At 40.0% G+C, this 19,528-nt stretch overlaps 3 protein-coding genes across 3 annotated transcripts; 1 reads left to right on the top strand and 2 right to left on the bottom strand.

Moving 5' to 3' along the window:
* Nucleotides 1-428: 428 nt before the first annotated feature.
* On the bottom strand, nucleotides 429-3,377 carry tusc2b (tumor suppressor 2, mitochondrial calcium regulator b). Its single transcript, XM_080890545.1, has 4 exons — nucleotides 3,220-3,377; nucleotides 2,363-2,607; nucleotides 1,311-1,431; nucleotides 429-1,214 (listed from the first exon to the last, which is right to left on the bottom strand). The coding sequence occupies exons 2-4, from the start codon at nucleotides 2,509-2,511 to the stop codon at nucleotides 1,149-1,151; spliced, it is 336 nt and encodes a 111-aa protein (XP_080746671.1). The 5' UTR covers nucleotides 2,512-2,607; nucleotides 3,220-3,377; the 3' UTR covers nucleotides 429-1,148.
* A 1,444-nt stretch (nucleotides 3,378-4,821) lies between these two features.
* On the bottom strand, nucleotides 4,822-13,608 carry rassf1 (Ras association domain family member 1). The gene is made up of 7 exons (XM_080891395.1): nucleotides 13,497-13,608; nucleotides 12,073-12,572; nucleotides 8,701-8,825; nucleotides 7,451-7,555; nucleotides 5,719-6,010; nucleotides 5,518-5,633; nucleotides 4,822-5,439 (listed from the first exon to the last, which is right to left on the bottom strand). Exons 2-7 carry the CDS (start codon nucleotides 12,362-12,364, stop codon nucleotides 5,290-5,292), a joined length of 1,080 nt encoding a protein of 359 aa, XP_080747521.1. The 5' UTR covers nucleotides 12,365-12,572; nucleotides 13,497-13,608; the 3' UTR covers nucleotides 4,822-5,289.
* Nucleotides 13,609-17,954: 4,346 nt separating this feature from the next.
* On the top strand, nucleotides 17,955-19,423 carry cyb561d2 (cytochrome b561 family, member D2). Its single transcript, XM_080892527.1, has 3 exons — nucleotides 17,955-18,296; nucleotides 18,380-18,417; nucleotides 18,501-19,423. The coding sequence occupies exons 1-3, from the start codon at nucleotides 18,164-18,166 to the stop codon at nucleotides 19,002-19,004; spliced, it is 675 nt and encodes a 224-aa protein (XP_080748653.1). The 5' UTR covers nucleotides 17,955-18,163; the 3' UTR covers nucleotides 19,005-19,423.
* The last annotated feature ends 105 nt before the right edge of the window (nucleotides 19,424-19,528 follow it).

Here is a 19,528-nt window from a genome sequence, read left to right as displayed (position 1 = left end):
TGATGGCTTTATAGTCATGACTCCACATTCCCAGAAGGCACCTGAATAGTTTCCAAGATTAGTTGATGCCATTCCCATGCAGGTCTAAATTCCAAGAGCCAACCACATTACAAATGTCAGGTGTGGTTACCATATATGGCAGGGGCTTTAACCCCCTCCCGTTGCTAGAAGATCTTAATTTCCCACCATGACCTCTGTGTAATTAAACAGTAGTTATCTATCCATCACTGTTAATATAGAAACCCAGACGACTGTCTAGGGCCAAAAAAAGCACAAAAGATTAACACGAGTGTCCATGTTAATCTTCTTTTGTCTTCACTGCTCTTACTGATTTTTACTGGAATATTTCATAATGAACTGTGATTATGTGACGTTACGGTACATTGAAATGTTCATCTGTAAAGTTTGGATACAGAAAAGGAATGTGATTTAATTCAGCATTTTATTTTGTAATTAAAAAACAGTTATAATAAATTAAAAGTTAAACATTGTATGTCAAACCAGCAAAGAAAACAACAGGATCTGTCATTAGACTCACTGCTGCGATGCACATCTTGTGGCTCTGAGGTCACTGAAGCCAGTCCTTCCAACATTAAATTGTGACATTAAGGGTTTGTGAGCCACTGATTGTCAACTCATTGGGCTGTCCCATAAGTAGATCCTGTTCCATGCATAATGAAGCGAGTCATAATGTCAAAAAACGTAAGTGTGCACTGGCAACTTTTCAACTCTTGCTCAGACCCCTTTGGAGGGAAGAACATTACATTCTCCTTCAACTCTTTGAGTTTTATGAATCAAACCAGAAGACAATCTACTGCTAAATATTCAGGCCTCAGTCATGTGTCATCCCAAATCCGCACACAGTCACACTTACATGCACACAAACCAAGATCTGTAAACTGATTTTCCCCAGCTTGGCACCATTCTAGATCCCTACTGGTGACCTATTTTGTGTCTTAACTGCACACAAGCCAAAAACAGATCACATGCAGAGGCTCAGCACACAATGCATCAGCCTGTCCACATAAGGGCATCAAATATATCAAGAGATCATGTTATTTTGAAAGGTGGTTCGGGCTTCCATCTGCAGTGGAAGCCGAAGGACGGAGTTGACACAGTGGCTAGTCCGAGACGCTCCTCAGACATTGTCAGGCTTCACAGATGACAACTGGGAAATCTACATGGATGCACGGATGGTCCAGCTTTATAATTCCCTGTGAGGACACGAGAAAATAAAACGATTTGGACATATGCTACAGAGATCTGGTATTAGTGTGTAAAGTCTTGCTTTAAAATCTTAATTTCCTCACCTGAGGTGTGAGGTTTTTCTGAATCTTCTTCAGCTTCGCTTTTTTACGGCCGTTTCTTGTCACAATCGTCTCTTCGTAGAACTCATGGGCCAAGTCACCGTCTTCATCAAAGAACATTGAGCTGGAGCAAAGACACAAAATTACTTGCGCACAGTAATTATTTTTAATACACACAAGCTAGCTTGCTTCTTACGCACGTATTGTGTAAATATTTCTGGTCCACATACTCTAATTTGTGTACCACAAAGAACATCCACATAAGTGTGGTTTTAAGATGTCAAACTTAAGGTGTCTGAATACACCTTAAGCCACTTCCCATTCATGCGTGATGTGCAAAAAGAAGAAGAAAGAAAGAAAGAAAGAAAGAAAGAAAGAAAGAAAGAAAGAAAGAAAGAAAGAAAGAAAGAAAGAAATGTTGGCTAAAATGAAAACAGTGTCTTCCTGTGGGTTAAACGGCTGGTTTTAAAAGGTTAACAGTGTGAGGGGGGAAAAAAAAACAAAACAAAATGAAAAGCAAACAACCAGATCAGTGTAAAAGTGGTGCGTAAGAGGGTAGTTAAAACCACTACAGGTCTGTTAAAGTCTGCTTGTGTCCAGTCTAAATACAGTGTGGAGAATCAAAATAGTGGACACATTAGCAGGAAGAACAACCTCAGCTGATCTGGTGTGATTCACTGGTTAAACACCATAAATCTTAGGACTTTTTCTCTCTCAATAGTGTTGGCCAAAGGTGAATGTGTAACTCTGTTTTCACCGAAAACATTTTTACAAAGAACATTTTCAACCATTCTTTACATTTCCCCCCCTTCGAAAGAACACACTGTATCACATTGCTGTTAAATATTTTCAAAATCTTTGCAAAATCATCACACACATACATCGCCCAGTTTAAATAAGGCTGGACAACATGCATGAAACAATCCTTTTCGAGCACTGCTTTTGAGTTGGAACCTCAGTCTACTCAAAAACCCACAGACTGCTAATTAAAAACGACACAAGTCAACAACAATGTCATAAATGAGTGTCTTGGTGTATGACGACATTACATTTACCTTCTTCTTGTAAAGACAAAAGGAGTGGCACCCGGGAAACTTCGAACTCTTGCCAGTGTCTGCTCATTTCCATCTTTGGTTGGATCGTCTGAACTACCTGAGCCAGAAAAAGGCCAAAATCCTTTGGATTTGGAGCCGCTACCTCCCATCTTCAGCTGCAGCACATTATTTTCTCGGGTCCCGAGGCTGCCAGTGGTGCTACAGTGTTACTGTACAAGATGAAATGTGCCTTCAGGGTGTGACACCTGTGAAAAGTGGCAAATAAAGGGTAGCTTTAGCTGCTTTCAGGCAAAACATAATGGCACGTATTGATTTATTTAGTCATTTTTACAAAATGCTACTTTAAGAAAGGCCGAGACCTGACTTTTCTTTAAACAAGACAAGTCCGGACTGAGTTCAGTTATGATCATTTTCTGCTGTAGGCCAGAAGCATGACGGTGCTAGAATAACACAGCAGCCAAAAATCACGCACGCAGTCACGCTTCTGTGTCACGAATTACAAATGGTTAGATATGGAGTTTAAATCAAACACAACAACATGAATATCTGCTTCTATCTGTCTAGTAGAAGACTCGGTAACATTTTGAAGCCATAGCAGTTAGCTAGTAAGCCTTTCCCGACACCAAGATCAGTTTGTCACCAGTGCTGAGAAACTTATCCCGGCTGCGCTAATCGTAGCTGCTTTTATGTCACTTTATGTACCGTCTGCTAACATCACCATTAGCTTTTATACTAGCATTAGCCAGGTCAACATGTTCCTAAACAAAATAACATTTACTGACGTCGCCATGGGCTAGCATGGACTGATTTAACAGTTCGTGCTGTTCCTCGTCGCTTTAGCTTAGCGGAGCACATACCTAAATTGCGCAGCAGTGTGCTCGTAGGTAAGAATTTCTCTTTGATGAATTTATGTTACTGGCTCGCTAATTCTGTACAAGCACAGACCTCATATCACACAAAGCTACGCTAAGTTGTTTATGCCATCTGACGGCCACGTTCTTCTTCTGTCCTTTCCCTCTGAAGCTTGGTGCAGAGACGCTGTGGTGAGCTAACGCCATCACATGGACAGGAATATAATAGTACTAGTGACTTGTCCGTTTTGATCTCATGTTGGGCCGAAACTAGTGAAACTGTCCCTTTTTTCAAGTGTATAGAATTTTAACTACACATTTAATTCCTCAGATAGCTTAATATTAAAAAAGAAGTGCTAATTCAACAGCACCTCTCTGTTTTTTCTACATAATAAAGAAATGCTGCTGTAGTAGATGGGAAAAAAAAGATCAGCACGATTCTTTGGGATTAAACTATAAGAAGTAAATGTGCCAAATTACATAAATCTATAACTGAATTACTTTGGTGTAGTATGACCAAGATGGAGGTCTTCATCAATAGGAAAAGCTGGAAAACCTATCAAAATAAAACTGAAAGTCCAAAATTTATGTTCTCTGCATTTTCCAAAGCCAAACTTTGGGACAGATTGGAGTCTTTGCTGGTCCCCCATGTCTTCTGTTTGACACCCGTGCTCATGAGCCAATAGTATAGCCACCCCTTGCCACATATACAGTTATTGGACACTTTACTACACCTTATTAGTACCAGGCTGGACTCCCTTTTGCCTTCAGAACTGCCTTAATTTTTCATGGCACTGATTCACCAGAAACATTCCTCAGATTTTGGACCATGTTGATAACATCATGCAGTTGCTCCTGATTTGTCAGCTGCTCAACCATGATTTCAATATCCAGTTACACCACATGCCAAAGGTCCAGTGTTGTAATGTTCAAGAAAGCAGTTTCAGATGTTTTGAGCTTTGTGATATGGCATGTTATGGATGTGACTGAGAGGGAGGCAAGTGTAATAATGAAGATGCTAGAAGTAGAGGCAGCAACGGTGACCTACAGTGAACAGCTCACTGTGGGTCTTGATACTTAGGGTGAGAAGTAGGGCATATCTGATCACCAGTGGGTTGCAGATATCCAAAGCTGCTAAGGGATGCCAACAGAAACCTTCACACAGACAAAACTACTTGCCCATGTGGGGCCCAAAGCAGTTTTCTGTAGGCAAGCACATTGTGGGCTGTCCACAGAAAACTTTTTAGGGTCTCCAAAGGATAAAACTGCTGCTATCCCTGCGTGAACACACCCAACTGGGCCCACATGCAATGAGGGGTGGGTTTGCCCTGTCCACACAGCCCCACGCCTACCCACTGTGGGCCCACATGAGTGTGTTTGTTGTGTAGACGCCTAATCTCAGCCACATTCAAAAGACTTTGTCAAAAGCCCTTCTAGAAGAATCAAGGCTGACATATCAGCATATTAATACCTACATTTGAATGAGATGTTCTACAATCACATATGAGTGTAATATTCATGTGGAAACTACTGTGGTCCCCCACAATGGGCCTTCTAGTCGGGCACGCTGTTAGAAATAATCAAAAGTTTCATATTAAACAGCCATTTTTCACATTTTATTAGATCATCTGAACATCCACACATTTCAGCTTACCCAACTCATTTTCAGAGGCTGATTAAAGTGCCACAATTTTAAAAAACATCGTCGCAACATGACTAAAACTGAGTATAAGATGATAAACCAGATAAACTAAGATATGTCACTTTAAATAATCTAATCAAGCAGCATGATGTTTAAAGAAAGAAGTGTGATCAATTAGTCCACAACAATTTCATATGTTTTGAGTCAGTCCAGTTCATAGCTGTACTAGATCAAAATCACCCTGAACTGAACCTTTAAGTAATTCACATTAAATATTACAGCAAACTCCCTGCTTTATTACCAATCTCTAATCCATACAACATCATCACCTGAGCTATTTCATTCCCCTTTACCATGACATAAAATTTCTTATCGACACTTTTCATGGAAGAATGTCTTCTAATTATTCCAGTGTGAAGCTGAGTGTCTCGGTGTCAACCCGGTGTAGTCATCGGGGCCATGGCTTGCTTCATCATGTCTCTAGCAAGAGCGTAGCGCTTCACGATCTCTCTTACGTGTGCTTCTTCCTCCCGCTGAAGGATTCGCAGGAAGTTGCACAATTCAGGAAAGCTAAATGCATGCCACTGTGAAAGAGAGCAATTCACCATCTAAGCCCCATATATTGACAAGTTTATCTTTCTCAGAACAGAATGGAAACTTACATTTACATCCCCTGTCTCGTTCTCTTTCAGAACCAAGCTTAAGACTGTTTCACTGGGGCCAGCGCACAAGCGCAGGTATAGAGGACGCTCATCATCAGACAGTTTACGCATGTACACTAGAGGAAAGAGAAGCAGAATTTCACGATTCAACAATTGGTTCTATTTTAGTTTGTAAGAACAACGCAATATTAGGAATCCTACCTTGACCTTGTCTCTCTGTGCGTTCAAACAAGGCAAACTTTGCCGGGTTGTCCACAACGGTGAACTTATTGAGCAGTGCTTCGATGACTTCTCGTACCCGTGTTTCAGAGCTTATATGTAGGTGCTTTGCAGCATCTTTGGGGAGGTAGAATGATGTCCGCCGCTTCATCCGTCTTCCCTGATAATCATCTTCCTGCATCAAGCTCAAACTCTGACGGGGAGGAGGGAGGGAAATGGGACGAACTAACTGAAAGTGGACCTTGATGAAACCAGTGTAGGACCCATCTTTATTCTGAAGGGTGGACAGATTTATAGCATATAAATGGGAATTAAAAGGTTTAATACATTATCAACAAATATTATGAATAGAAATATGTTCACACATCTACATAACTATGCTGAGATGTGGTTGTAGTCAGACATTTATGACTAAAAAAACAAGAATTGCGTGCACAAATTTAAATTTAATTTGGTTTTTCTTTAACCCACACAGGGTCACATATATACATACATACACCCCACAAATATTTGGTTAAATATCCCTTTGCATGTTGTGAAGGTTCTGACATAACTCTAGCTGGGTATTCGACTGCTCTTCTTGGCAGAACTGGTAGAGTTCATTTAAATTGATTAGTTTCCTGGCATGGTGCTTTTAATGGTAGATCACAAATTCTTAGTATGGTTGAGGTTGAGGCTTTGGGAAGGCCATTCCAGAAGCTTAATGTTAGCCTGCTTTTTCTTTGCTCCATTCCAAAACCAGTTTTGATGTTTGTTTGGGATCATTTTCCTGTTGAACTATCTGGTTGTATCCTAGCTGTTGATTTAGGGCGAAGTTGAAGAATTTGGAGATAGTGCTGCTTATTCATCATTTCATCCACTTTGTGCAATGTACCAGTACCACTGACAGCAAAACAGCCCAAGAGCACGATGCTACCACCACCATGCTTGACAGCTGGAATGGTGTTCTTAGGTTTGAAAGCCTCAGCTTTACTCCTCCAAACATACCTCTTGTCATTGTGGCTAAATAGCTCAATCTTTTCTTGGCTGACGATCAAACTTGTCCACGTGAGCAGTTGCAAATTTTAGTTGAGCTTGAAGGTGTTGATTTTGGAACAGGGGCCTCTTTCATGGTTTGAACCCCTTCAAAAGTGGTGACACATCTGAACAAGTTGTCCATTTGTACATCTGTTTAAACCTATGATCTTGGAAGCGCCAGTTGTTTGGAAATGGCTCTAATGACGCCAACTTGTGTAACTCTAGGATTGTCCTTCTTGGATCTTCACTGAGTTCCTTGGACTTTTCCATTGTTCTGATTATTGGTCAATCCAATGAGTGCTTTTAAAACAAATTATTTTTATGCGTTTTGCTTTTTATACCCATTGTAGTCAATCATGATTACTAATGAGAAGTTTTTAGTTGTCGGTGTTTCTATATATTATAGTTTGTATGTATACTTTTAACCCTGTGTGGATCAGAGAAAATCTAAGGAGCTTGGAAAGAAAGCGACTGGCAACAAAGCAAGTCCAGACACTTTTCTTTCCAAGCTCCTTAGACAACGACGACCTGGATGACTGAGAACCTTCACAGACATATAGCAACAAAGTGGTTTCTGTTTACATACAATCATAATGATTGTATGCAAACCTCTGACCACAACTCTATGTATTTATATGAAAATGCACATTTTTTGCTTAACTGAATCTCAATGAAACTGTTTTTTTCAGTTCCTCACATCCACCATGTAGAGATTGTTGCTGATCTGAGCATTGTATTCCTTCACCTTCTGTTGAATCTCACTAATACTTAACTCCTGTTTACCCAACTCGATCTGTTCATCCTGAAAAGAAAATGGAAAGAACAACAAATAAGCCACGATACAGTGAGCAGAAAGCTTGCCTTCACAACTAGGCTTTAAAAAGGGAAGGTGAAATAAAACAAATGCATGAAAAAAAAGTCAGCTCAATACAAGCTCTTTTTATGTAGCCAGAAAAAAACAATAAAGAAATATTTACTTAAAACAGTTGACCAAAAAAAAAAATAGCCTGATAAACTATGCCACAGCCTCACCAGTACATTACTGTGAAAGAAAGATGAACACACAGTGAAATGCAGGTTCATCTCCCAGCTGCTGGCTTCCTGAGTAAAGGATGAGTCGCTCTTCTAGCATCACCATTACCATTTGCTCCTCACTGACAGTAAAAACGCAATAATGACATCTGGAGGGGGAAACCTACTCCCAGTGGGATCTGCTTAAATTATCTTAAGTGACAATTTTCCCCTCATGTTATTGCTCATCTATACTTCAGAGGATTTTAGTGGAGAAAAATCTAAACCTCGGCATTATTTTAATGTTTTCTATGTTTATGTTTCTATATTTGTAAATGCACTTATAACAACCACACCAATGGCTTTATTTTTGTTGAATTCAATACTTTGCTGCAGCTTTCCCGGGAGCCTAACACATCCAAACATGCAGGCATTAGAACTTCCAAAGCCTTGTAAATGCACTTTCATCCTTCTACAACAAGGCCCCTAAATTGTTCTGATTGTTTTCCCAGTAAAAGGTGTACTGAAAAAAGGATATTATTATCAGTTATAAAGTTACTATTTACAAAATATAATAAAGGATCTGACTGTGTCTGGTTGGTGCACAATCATAAATGAGACCAGGCAGCCAAAAGAAGTGAACTGAGAAGAAAAATTCCAAAATAATCTAAAATCTATACTCCCAAGTATTCCTGTGGGGAACCAGAGACGAGAGTAGTGGGCAGCTTCCCTCCATTTGACCTACCCACCTACTCCATATGAATGTAGGAAGAGTTAAGTGCACTTTATTTTTGTGCAAAAATAAAAAAATCCTAGTTGTACAAATAAATAACAAGCAACTGAAATTTTTCTGTAGCTACGAAAATAGAAAAAATACAAATGAAAACTGCTGTCTACACAAATACACTGCTATTATAGTGTTCTTGTTTTCCTTACCACATTTGTGTCTGTCTCGATGCAGTCATCAGATAAAGCTGCAGGCTCTGCTAACAAACTTCCATGTGTCATGCAGTCCAGCTGGATGGACGGTCGGCACCGGTAGTGACAAGTGTAGCTGCAGTCTATGAGAGTGAGACGAAAAGAGAGCGATAAATCACTAAAGGTGATATATGTCAAGACTTGCGGTGTAGCTTCTTCTCATGTTGTTTCTAGTCGTAATTGTTTTCCCTTCCTAAAAACCTGGCTGTGTCGAATTGCTTCATAGCGCGCTGCTGCATGCAGCAGGAAGGCAAAAAAAAAAAAAAAAAGACGCTCCCTGGCTCTACATGTAGCACACAGGAAGTCAAAATGTGATGCTTTCCAGAGCTTCCTTCAGATTAGGAAAAAATGTGTGATAAAATTCCTAATGAATGGAAAAACTAACATATGAATCCTACATACTATAAATCATGTGATGCAGAAAGTGAAGAATACATCACATGTCCTCAGTTTGAACCTCATGAATGGCTGGAGGCTTCCTGTGTAGCCATTTTCTCCCTGTGCCTGCATGAGTTTCCTCCTTGTGCTTTGGCTTCCTCCCACAGTCCAAAAACATGGATGATAAGGCCACTGATGATTCCAAATTGGCCATATGTGTGGATATGGGTTGTCTGTTTCTTGTGTTTGCCCTCTGATGTTCTCGCTTTAGTTTCACAATATTTTTAGTTATTTATTTAAAATTTGCTTTATCTCAATTTCAGCACCTTCTTCAAAGGGCAATGATTAAATATTTCCACTAGTTAATGTAATAACCCTAAACTACTCACTGGATGTGGTAGAGCTGGTAGTGTAGCCACTACCAGCTCCACCACCATCATCAAGTTTGCTGACGACACCGTCGTGGTGGGCCTGATCTCTGATAACAACGAGACGGCCTACCTGAAGGAGATTAGGAATCTGGAGAACTGGTGCCAGAGGAACAACCTCCTTCTAAACGTCAGTAAGACAAAGGAGCTGATAGTGGACTTCAGCACTAAGCAGGAGAGGAACTACCAGACCCCCGTCATCAACGAGTGCCCAGTGGAGAGAGTGGACAGCTTCAAATACCTCGGAGTTCACATCACGCAGGACCTGTCATGGTCCTGTCACATCAACACCATGGTGAAAAAGGCCCGTCAGCGTCTCTACCACCTCAGATGCTTGAGAGACTTCCAACTGCCCTCCAAGGTGCTCAGGAACTTTTACTCCTGCACCATAGAGAGCATCCTGACGGGAAACATCTTAACCTGGTTTGGGAACAGCACCATGCAGGACAGACAAGCTCTACAGAGGGTTGTGCGGTCAGCTGAGCGCACCATCCGCTCCGAGCTCTCTCAATCACACCACCACACAGTACTGACCCACACATATAGTTCTTACACACACACTGGACATTCTGGACATTGTTTTCACTTCATCACTTAAATCACTTTAAGCATATTTGCACTGCACAAGACATAATGTGGATTGCACAACACTGGACATTATATTCTTCATTTCCAGTTAATACTTGTACAGCTGCTGTTATTGTGTGTATATTTATTTATATTTATTTATTTATATTTCTTCATACATTCTTATATAGTTCTATATTGTGTATTTTGTTGTACAGTTATTTTATTTTCAACTTTAATTTATATATTTTATCTTATTCTTTCCCAGTTAAATTTACCCTTCATTCTAATTTGTGTTGTACAGTTATTTCATTTTTAACCTTAATTTATATTTTATTCCTTCCTAGTTAAATTTACCCTTTTTAATTTTTCATATTTATTTCCTTTCTTATTCATAGCCTTTTCCTTTTTTGTTTTCTTTAGGTCACGAGCAGTTGTCCAAGCATTTCACTACATATCGTTCTGTGTATGACTGTGTACGTGACAAATAAAATTTGAATTTGAATTTGGATACTACATAATTAATCAAAGAATAACGCTGTTTCTATTTCCAATGTTCAAATACTTTCACAAAAGAACAAAGTGAATTTGTGATTCTGTTGCTCGACTCTCTACTTCTAATCTCCCCGGCAGATGGGGCGATGGGAAGTTTACTTGTTCATTAGGAAGATTTGAATCTTTAAAAACAAATATCTAATATATAACTTTTATATACAGTGACTGGCCAGTTTATTATATAAAATTATCAACCACTCGTTCACAAAAATATCTAATCAGCCAATCACGAGAAAGGTGATTTAAGTGACCTTGAAGGTGTGGTTGTGGGTGCCAGATGGGCTGGTTTGAATCTTTCAGGCATCGCTGATCTACTGGGATTTTCAGAATTAGATTTTTTTCTTTTGAGTCAGTGGAGGACAGGAGGTCACTGAACAAACTGCTCTCCATCATGGACAGAACATCTCACCTGCTCCACTCCACACCTCAGAGGCAGCAGAGGCACTTCTACCTCAGACTAAATCAACTCTGATGGCATGAAGAAGGCGTCAGGAGACCATTCCCAATGTTCTCTATAAAGGTGTATTATAACTCTTCATTCTGCAGTTGTTTTTCTTTTTCTTAGATTCATAGTGTAAATATTATTTATTAATTGCAATTTGCACTATACTCTCACACAATGTCATTTAAAACACAGTCAAAGTAAGAATAACTTCATTTTTTACTTTTCTTTGTTTTGTTTTGTTTTTATCAGTGCTGTATAAATACATCTCATAGTATAAACCCTTTACTAGACACCTGTGGTGGGTTTTTTTTTACTTTAATTTTGTTGTTTATTTGTGTTTTATTGTAGACTTGATTATTTTTATTCTTTTTCCTACTGCTGTAACACAACAGTTTCCCATGTGGGATCAATAAAATATCTATCTATCTATCTATCTATCTATCTATCTATCTATCTATCTATCTATCTATCTATCTATCTATCTATCTATCTATCTATCTATCTATCTATCTATCTATCTATCTATCTATCTATCTATCTATCTATCTATCTCAACCTAACCTTTGCACTTTTGGAAAGTGGAGCAATAGAAGCTTTGGATCATGGACAAATCTGCAGCAACTGTGTGATGTTTTCATCTGAGTGTATAGCAAGAAACTTCAAAAGACTACAGTTTTCAGCAAACTTTACTCTACTAGGAATCAGCAGTGCATTTGTCGGAAAATGTTTTGTGCTTTGGATGTGGACGCTTGGAGGGACTGACTGATTTTATAGTCAGGCTGTCAGCTAGAGTTGTGTTTAGGGGATGATGGAGGTCTGTGATGTGAAAGAAGAAGATCTGCATTATCAGGATTTACTTGTTTGTTTTGTTTGTTTCATGGGAACTGTTGACGGTGAGAGAAATAGAGATTATAACCAGGATTATCCTGTAAACAAATCTTTTGTGGAAGTACTTACTGGTGCAGCGTAAACTCTGCTTATAAAGCCCCCAGATGAATTCACCACACAGGTCACACCAGGTGAGATGTGCATGACTGTATGGCTGGAAATCATGACCCACACCAGTCTCTCCTGTGTGATGACCAGAGGCCTCAATGCTGACGTTATCTCCAACCAGACGGACGACACAGTAGTGGCTGGGATGACCCAGGTTTGCAGTCGACGGGGCTACGTGGACAGCTGGAGCGGCCAGCTCGATGGGATCATTTACACTGAGATCCTGCAGCTCTATCAGCTCACATTTAGACATCCTGACCTCGATGCAGAGACGCAGATGCCAATATGTCAGCCAAGCACTTGCTGTCCATGAGCTATTGTGGGTGCATGTTGCCTTTCAAGATGAAAATATATGCACCTTTGCATGCTTTGCAAATTTATAGCGTGTGAGGCAAAAAAAAAGGCACTGGGTCAAGATTTGATTGAGTCCACTGTGATAATGGCCTCTAAGTCCCCAGGAGCTGCAAGACAGGTAAAACAAAAATGTTAATGGATACGTTTAACATAAACATGCGTTCAGCATGTGCACTGTATGGGTTTTACGAATAAAAAAAATAAACCAAAAGATTAGTCTTTGTTATCTGATGCCAGGATAAGATTATATTAAAATGTGGGACAAGACGACAAGTATGATCCTGTACAATCCTGGGACAACTCGTGTTGTTTGACAGTAGGACTGTGAGGCCAAACTGCATATTTAAGACAAAACATTGACACTAAAAGTGGAAAAATAGCAATTGTTGCATGCAGAAAGCACAGAGCTATGTCAGAAACAACTGGCAACTTCAGTAACAACCACATGGCTCATACTTTTTGTTGATAATTGTCAGTTTACTTTGAAGAACCTGAATACATCATTCAGCTGAGACAGACAGCATGTGCACACTGCTTGCCAGTGTTGATCTCTGAGCTGCAGAAACTGATAATAATAATAATAATAATAATAATGATAATAAAGTCAAATACCACTAGGAAGAATAAGTGTACATGCTCACAGGTTCATCTGGATCTCTTTAAATTAGTGTCCTTGTGGAGCTGCTTTGTGCCGTGAATATGAATACCCGGGAGTCTGTCTGCCAAGTGGGTCACCACACGGTGCAATTATTCACACAGGGCAACAAGAGCCCATTGTAACCGTCCATAAGTATCCATGCAATTTATTTATTATGGGGGGTCTTATCGGTTTGTTTACCAGTCGAACTCATGTATGCTTAAGTCTTCACGACATCTTATTGTTTCATTGGTCATCTGATTTGCTTAATGCAGCTCTGCGTGTAACGGAGTTAATCCCGCAGTCTGAGACGGGACGACAAACTCAAGTTGACAGTCACACCCGAGCAAAAATCCGTATTTTTTGAAAGACAAAGTGTTGAAGATGACCTTACCTCGCTTACTTTATCACCCACACTCATTCTACAGGGAATCTGAAGAGCGTTCGCAGCTTCTCGTTGAATTAACAGCGACCCGTCCCTCGTCCGACGCACGCACTTCTGTTTGCGCATGCACATTGTGGGTGTGGGATTACCGTATAATCCCATATGAGTATTAAGCTACACTAAGAGGAATCCCCTCTGTTCTCATCAGACACTCGACTGTTAGATGGAGTTGTAAGTGGGAGCTGTTCTTGATGATACTGATGATAGCTTTGGCAGGATGTTAAAATAAATTAAAAAAAAGATCGTAAATTAAATATAAACGGTTACTAAATAAATTTATTATTATTTTTTCATCTCTGTGTTGTTGCTGAATGACGCATTTCATTTGGGAAATTCCTTTGACAACAAAGCCCAGTATTTAATAAACGTTGCTGTATCAGAAAGAGTAGCGATCATTTAAAATAATAATAATAATTTAACTGTTTAATTCCGAATAACAAAATTAATTCTTAATGATAATCTTTTAGTCCATAATAAAACAGTAGATATGCTTAAACGGATACTTGTTTGAAATGAACAGAATGATTCATTTTTGATTTGGGGATACTTGAACTGGCAAATCAGTCAGAGAGAAAAAAAAAACCTTCCAGGCTCCAATATGGCAGATTCTCCCAGGCCAGAAATGCATGTTAGAATACCATAACATGATTTATTCATGTCCCACACGCTCACTCTCTGTTTCTCACAAGTGGGAGTAAGGCACATCTGAAGCTACAAGAGGGCATGAGATAATTTCTCTACAGTTAGTAACGACTAAAAACCAGCCAAACAGAAAACAGCGTTTTCACAGTTAAAGGTCCACAGCTCTGGAACATCAGAACAGATAAAAAAGGAAGGGAATGTATGGCTTAATGAAGAAATAGAATAGAAGAATAGAATAGCCCTTTATTGTTATTGTACATGTACAACGTAGTCATGGAAATCTGTCACTAGAATGGGTCTTTTGGGCTCTGCAAAAAAAGAGCCACGTCGCTGCAACCCCCTCTGGCCTCGGCTCCGTGGCTGCTGGGTGACCCCTCATCTGGGGCTCTCCTCAGCTCTTCCCAGGAGGGTGGCACGGTTGCCCCTTTAGTGGTCCTCCTTGGGTCTTCGTACTCTGGGCCCTCTGGATGTCTGGGGCCTGGATCTCCTCCATACCTGCTTCATGCCCTGGGGGACGGGGCTATGGCCCCCCACACTCCCTAGCAGATCGTTACATGGAGAAACCTTTTGAATACAAGTGTGCTGATCCACACAGGTATGCACACAGGTATACACACGGGTGTTCACAGACACAAACTACACCTTTCTTGGCTGCTACCTCAAAGCACATTGTGCGCTGTTGATCTTGCGTGCTGCACAATAACATTTAATATTTAGTATCTACTGTTAGCTAGTTTATTGTGATAGTGTTATATTTATTATGTTGGTCTTTTTTGTTTGTTTGTTTTTTTGTTTTTTTCTTCTCTCAACAGGTGATCCAGGTGTTTTTCTTTCTTTCTTTCTTTCTTCCCTCCTTTCTCACTATCTATTCTTCCCAGTTTGTCTTTCTCTCCCTCTCTTTCATTCTTTCTTTCTCCCTGTCCTATCCCCCAGTCATCTCTGTCCCGTCTGTAACAACTGAAAATAAAATAAAACAAATATATAATTATAATAAAGGTCAATCAAATGGACTGATGTGGCAAGGCCATGATGATGCACTTGGTAAAGTAAATTCGCTAGGCATCTTTTTTGGCCTTCAGACAACAATTCTATTGGCTAAAGATCCAAATGGGACAGGCAAAAAAAAAAAAAAAAGAAGAAAAAGAATGGGTCTTTTGCTTTTTTCCAGTCTCTTTCATTTACTTTTCTCTTCAGTTAACTGAAAACATGCTCTATTGAACTAAGGTCAGGTGACTGACTTGACCATTGAAGAATATTTAATTTCTTTGCACCCAGAAACGTTTGGGTTGCTTTTTCAGTATGCTTTGAGCTATTATCCATTTGTACTGTGAAGTATAGTCTGATCAGTTTTGCAGCATTTGGTTGAATTTGGGCAGAGAGTATAGCCCTGTGAACTTCAAAGTTCATCCTACTAGTTCTATAAGTAGTCGTATCTTCAAGAAACACTGCTGACCTGGGTCCACTGGCAGCCGTACATGCTCATGTTATAATATTGTCTCCATGTCTGATAGATGACGTAGTATGAGCCGTTTCTCTCATCCTCCACACTTTTCTCTTCCCATCAATCCGACACAAGTTAATCTTGGTTTCATCTGTCCAAAGATTTATTTCCAAAACTGTGCAGCCTCTTTTCGATGTTCTCCAACACAGTATAATCTAAACTTCCTGTTTCTGAGTGTAACCATTGTTTTTTGTTGTAAGCCTTGTGTATTTCCATTCATGAAAGTGTGTCTTGATTATAGACTTTGACAATGACATGTCTACAGTGTTCTTGACTTGATTTGATGTTGTGAATTGTCTTTCTTAACCATGGAAATAATTCTGTTATCATACCCTTTAAATTCCTGCCAGGTCTACTTGCTCCTTTAAAGAACCAACAACGTGAGTATCTAAAAGCAAAAGCAACTTTACTGCTCATGCTTACCTTTTAAGAAGCTTCATTTTTAAAGCCTGCAACAGTGAAGACATGCAGTACCCTGTGTGGTGTGCATTGTATAGGACGGAGAGAGGAGACAGATACTCTGACTGACAATGTTGTTGTTTTCTGTGCTCTTTGTGACTCTGCAAGTGTGGAAGCCATGCAGAGTCACAAGCTTATTAGAGCGTAACTGAAGAACAACAACTAATAGGCAGCTGACCAGTAAGTGCTGGGTGTGGAACTGGTGCCATTAGTCTGACATATAACATAAACTGAGGAAATGCTTTAGGTACTTTAGATGACACTTCTTATCCACTGTGCAATAAATAGCATGAGGGATGCATCTAATGGCACCGAAATTTATTTTGCAGAATTTTCTCAATAACCGACAACTACAAAACCACTTTGTTAGAGATAAATACACCTTTTCAAGGACCTTGACCACGTGTTAAAGGGCCTGGCAGCAATCGCGTGCAAGTATTCAAGCACTTTTGAGGAGAGGTTGTACTACAATGCTCTGTCCACGTCAGCTAGCAACTGAAGCCGGCGGTTAAGCTGGTCAGAATAAAATGAAAGGAATTGTGGGAATTTCGGTTTCAGAATAAAAGCTTTACCATGTAACAAGATTGCCGTTTTATTTGGATTTGAGTTATTTCTGAGTCTTTGCACAGACTACTACAGGTTAATCAGACAAAGCTCAGATCTTGGGCTGGTGGACTAAAAATATTATGTCTGTATTTTTCAGATCAGACAAGCCAAGGAAACGATTGTTATGAAAACTCTTGTGGAGATGCTCCTATATCAATAGATCATTTACAGAACCCAAGGTTAATGCTCCATCTGGTATGTTATAACCTTATTTACTTACATGATTTAATTCAGGATAAGGATAAATGTGTTTATGTGCAGGACTGTGTAACATACATGTTTGAGAGGCTAATTCAGTCAATATTTAGGGGGAATGCGCTGCGTGTGAATTTTGAGACAGAATGCATGTGTGTGACAGAGAGGGAAGCAGGTGTAACATCTGCAAAGAGCAGAGGCAGTGAAAGTGGATGAGTGTGAATACCTGGGGTCAACCCTCTAAAACAATAATGCATAAGAGAGATAATGAAGTTGAGTATCAGGGATGATCTGTGACAGATGGACAGGCAGCAAGAATGAAAGGGGTCCCTTACAAAATGGGTGAGACCAGCTCAGGTTGAGTTAGTGAAGCAAGGCTGCGCTGGTTTGGGCATGTGCTTGATGTGAAGCTGCGAGAAGGAAAAGTCAACAACAGTGGATCATCATCATGTGGAAACACTATAAATGCATCCTCAGGCACACGACCAGGATGCAAAAGAGCTATTTTCCGACTGTTGTCAGGTTGCTGAATAAATTACGACCTGTTAATTTACTTTTATTTTTATTGCTATTTTGATGTCAGACATATGCACTTTTACTAATGCATTTGAGCATATATAAAATGTGGTGTCTCACTGTGTTTCTGCTGATCTGTTCTGAAACAAAAAGTTTTTCACCCACTTTTTACTTTTGCTAATCTCTGATGTGACAATAAATCTGACTCTGACCCATAAAGGGAGCAGCTAAAATAAAAGAAAAAGAAGAAGCAGAAGAAGAAATAATAGTAGTAGAAGAACCGTGTCAAATTTGACACAATCGGACCAGATGTTAATAACGAAAATCTTTATTGTATTATTTGACAATGTGGGGATTTCAGATTCAGGTAAATCAGCTGACATGTTACAGAGTCTCCGGATGAACGTTTGTGTGGAAGTGCTCCAACGTACTTTGTTTTGAAAACCCTAGCCGGAAGTCTTATCATCGCCGGCGGAAAACACCAACGCTTGACGTGTGTTGACGTCACGACAAGGGACATGTTAATAAATTACTAATGTAGGCTTTTGTTTGTGCCGGGTTGTTAAATAAAACAGTGGAGCAGCAAAAGAAGACAACGCAAGGACTTTTGGCCCATCGTCACTTCCGCTTCTCATTGATTCAACTAACGGCGAGTTCACGTCGGTCACATTGTGGCGATTGAGTGAATTTTAAAGACATGGTTCACAAGAAAGAGCCTGAATCAGAGCCTCGGCTTTATGGCTTTACCAGAACAGCGTCTGTTGTGTTGACCCACCTCATCTGCTTTGGCTTCGCTGTCTTCATCTCAGTTCTCTCTCGACCCGGTACAAGTGAGTGCCTTAAGTAATCACACATTTCTACAGCAGTGCCCGTCATTGCATCGCATTTAATTTGATTTCCTGTTTTGTTTTAGGTTGGTTTTCTTGGCATCCTTTCTTGATGACCCTAGCTGTAAGTTTAAACAGTTAAAATGTTCTTAGGTTCTTTAATTGATCAAATTTGCCAACGACTCAGGTAATGTCCTTTCCCTCCAGTTTTCCTTCTTCATGACAGAAGCTATACTCCTCTTCTCACCTGAGGGCTCTCCTATCAAAAGTTTTTCACACAAAACCAAAGGTGGTGTTCACCGGCTCCTGCAGGGCCTCTGTGCTTCTTGTGCAGTCCTGGGCTTTGCTGCCATCTTTTATAACAAACACCTGAGTGGTAAACCCCACTTCACCTCGTGGCACGGTCTGTTGGGCCTGCTGACAGTGTGTGTGGTCATTGCGCAGTCCTTGGCAGCGATGCCTCTCAGTTATCCTTCTCTAGCCAAAGGCTGGTCCCTCGCCAAACTCAAGCGCTACCACGCGGCGTCTGGACTCATCACCTACCTGCTTGGCAGTGCCAGCATGCTCCTGGGCCTCTGCTCTGTGTGGTTCGCTGGAGCTGTCAGAGAATACACCTGGTACCTGTCAGCACTCTGCCTGGTGCTCAGTGCCTTGGTCATAATGAACCAAGTCTCCAGATCTTACATGGCTAAAAAACTGTTCCAGTCCTGATGAGGATGTAAAAGAACTTAAGATGAGCTAGCCTCACAGATTAAACTTATTTGAGTTGGATGTTTGTTTTTAAACTGATTTACATGGAGGGCAAAAGGTGCTGGTTTTTGCTGCCATGAGCCTCCCTGATGTTTTGTTTGTTTGTTTGTTTGTTTGTTTTTGAAGAAGAAAAGGCACTATGTGTGATTTATGAAATCCTTTTTCAATACGCATGGAACAAGAGCTGCAATTGTAGACACTGAGGTCATGTCTTATGTAGTCTTTGTTGGATTTTGGGTTATCAACAAATATCAGCTATTTGCTGATCTTAATGCTATCAGCATTTGTAATAGCCAGTAAATGAGAATTTAAAGATGAGACAGAGGAAGCAGCCTTTATATTTTGAGTGTCGAGAAGAGTGTAAGCGAGTAAATAAATAACTACACATCAACGTTAAATGTTGAAAGAAAATGAAATATTGGCACATTTATTGGATATTAGATTTTTATATCAACTATCAGCATTTGTATTGTTCTTTAAAAAAA

This window comes from Rhamphochromis sp. 'chilingali' (assembly GCF_963969265.1).
Source record: "Rhamphochromis sp. 'chilingali' genome assembly, chromosome: 9".
Classification (NCBI taxonomy): domain Eukaryota; kingdom Metazoa; phylum Chordata; class Actinopteri; order Cichliformes; family Cichlidae; genus Rhamphochromis; species Rhamphochromis sp. 'chilingali'.
Note: the sequence above shows the minus strand (reverse complement) of the source record. Positions and strands in the feature narration are given on the sequence as shown.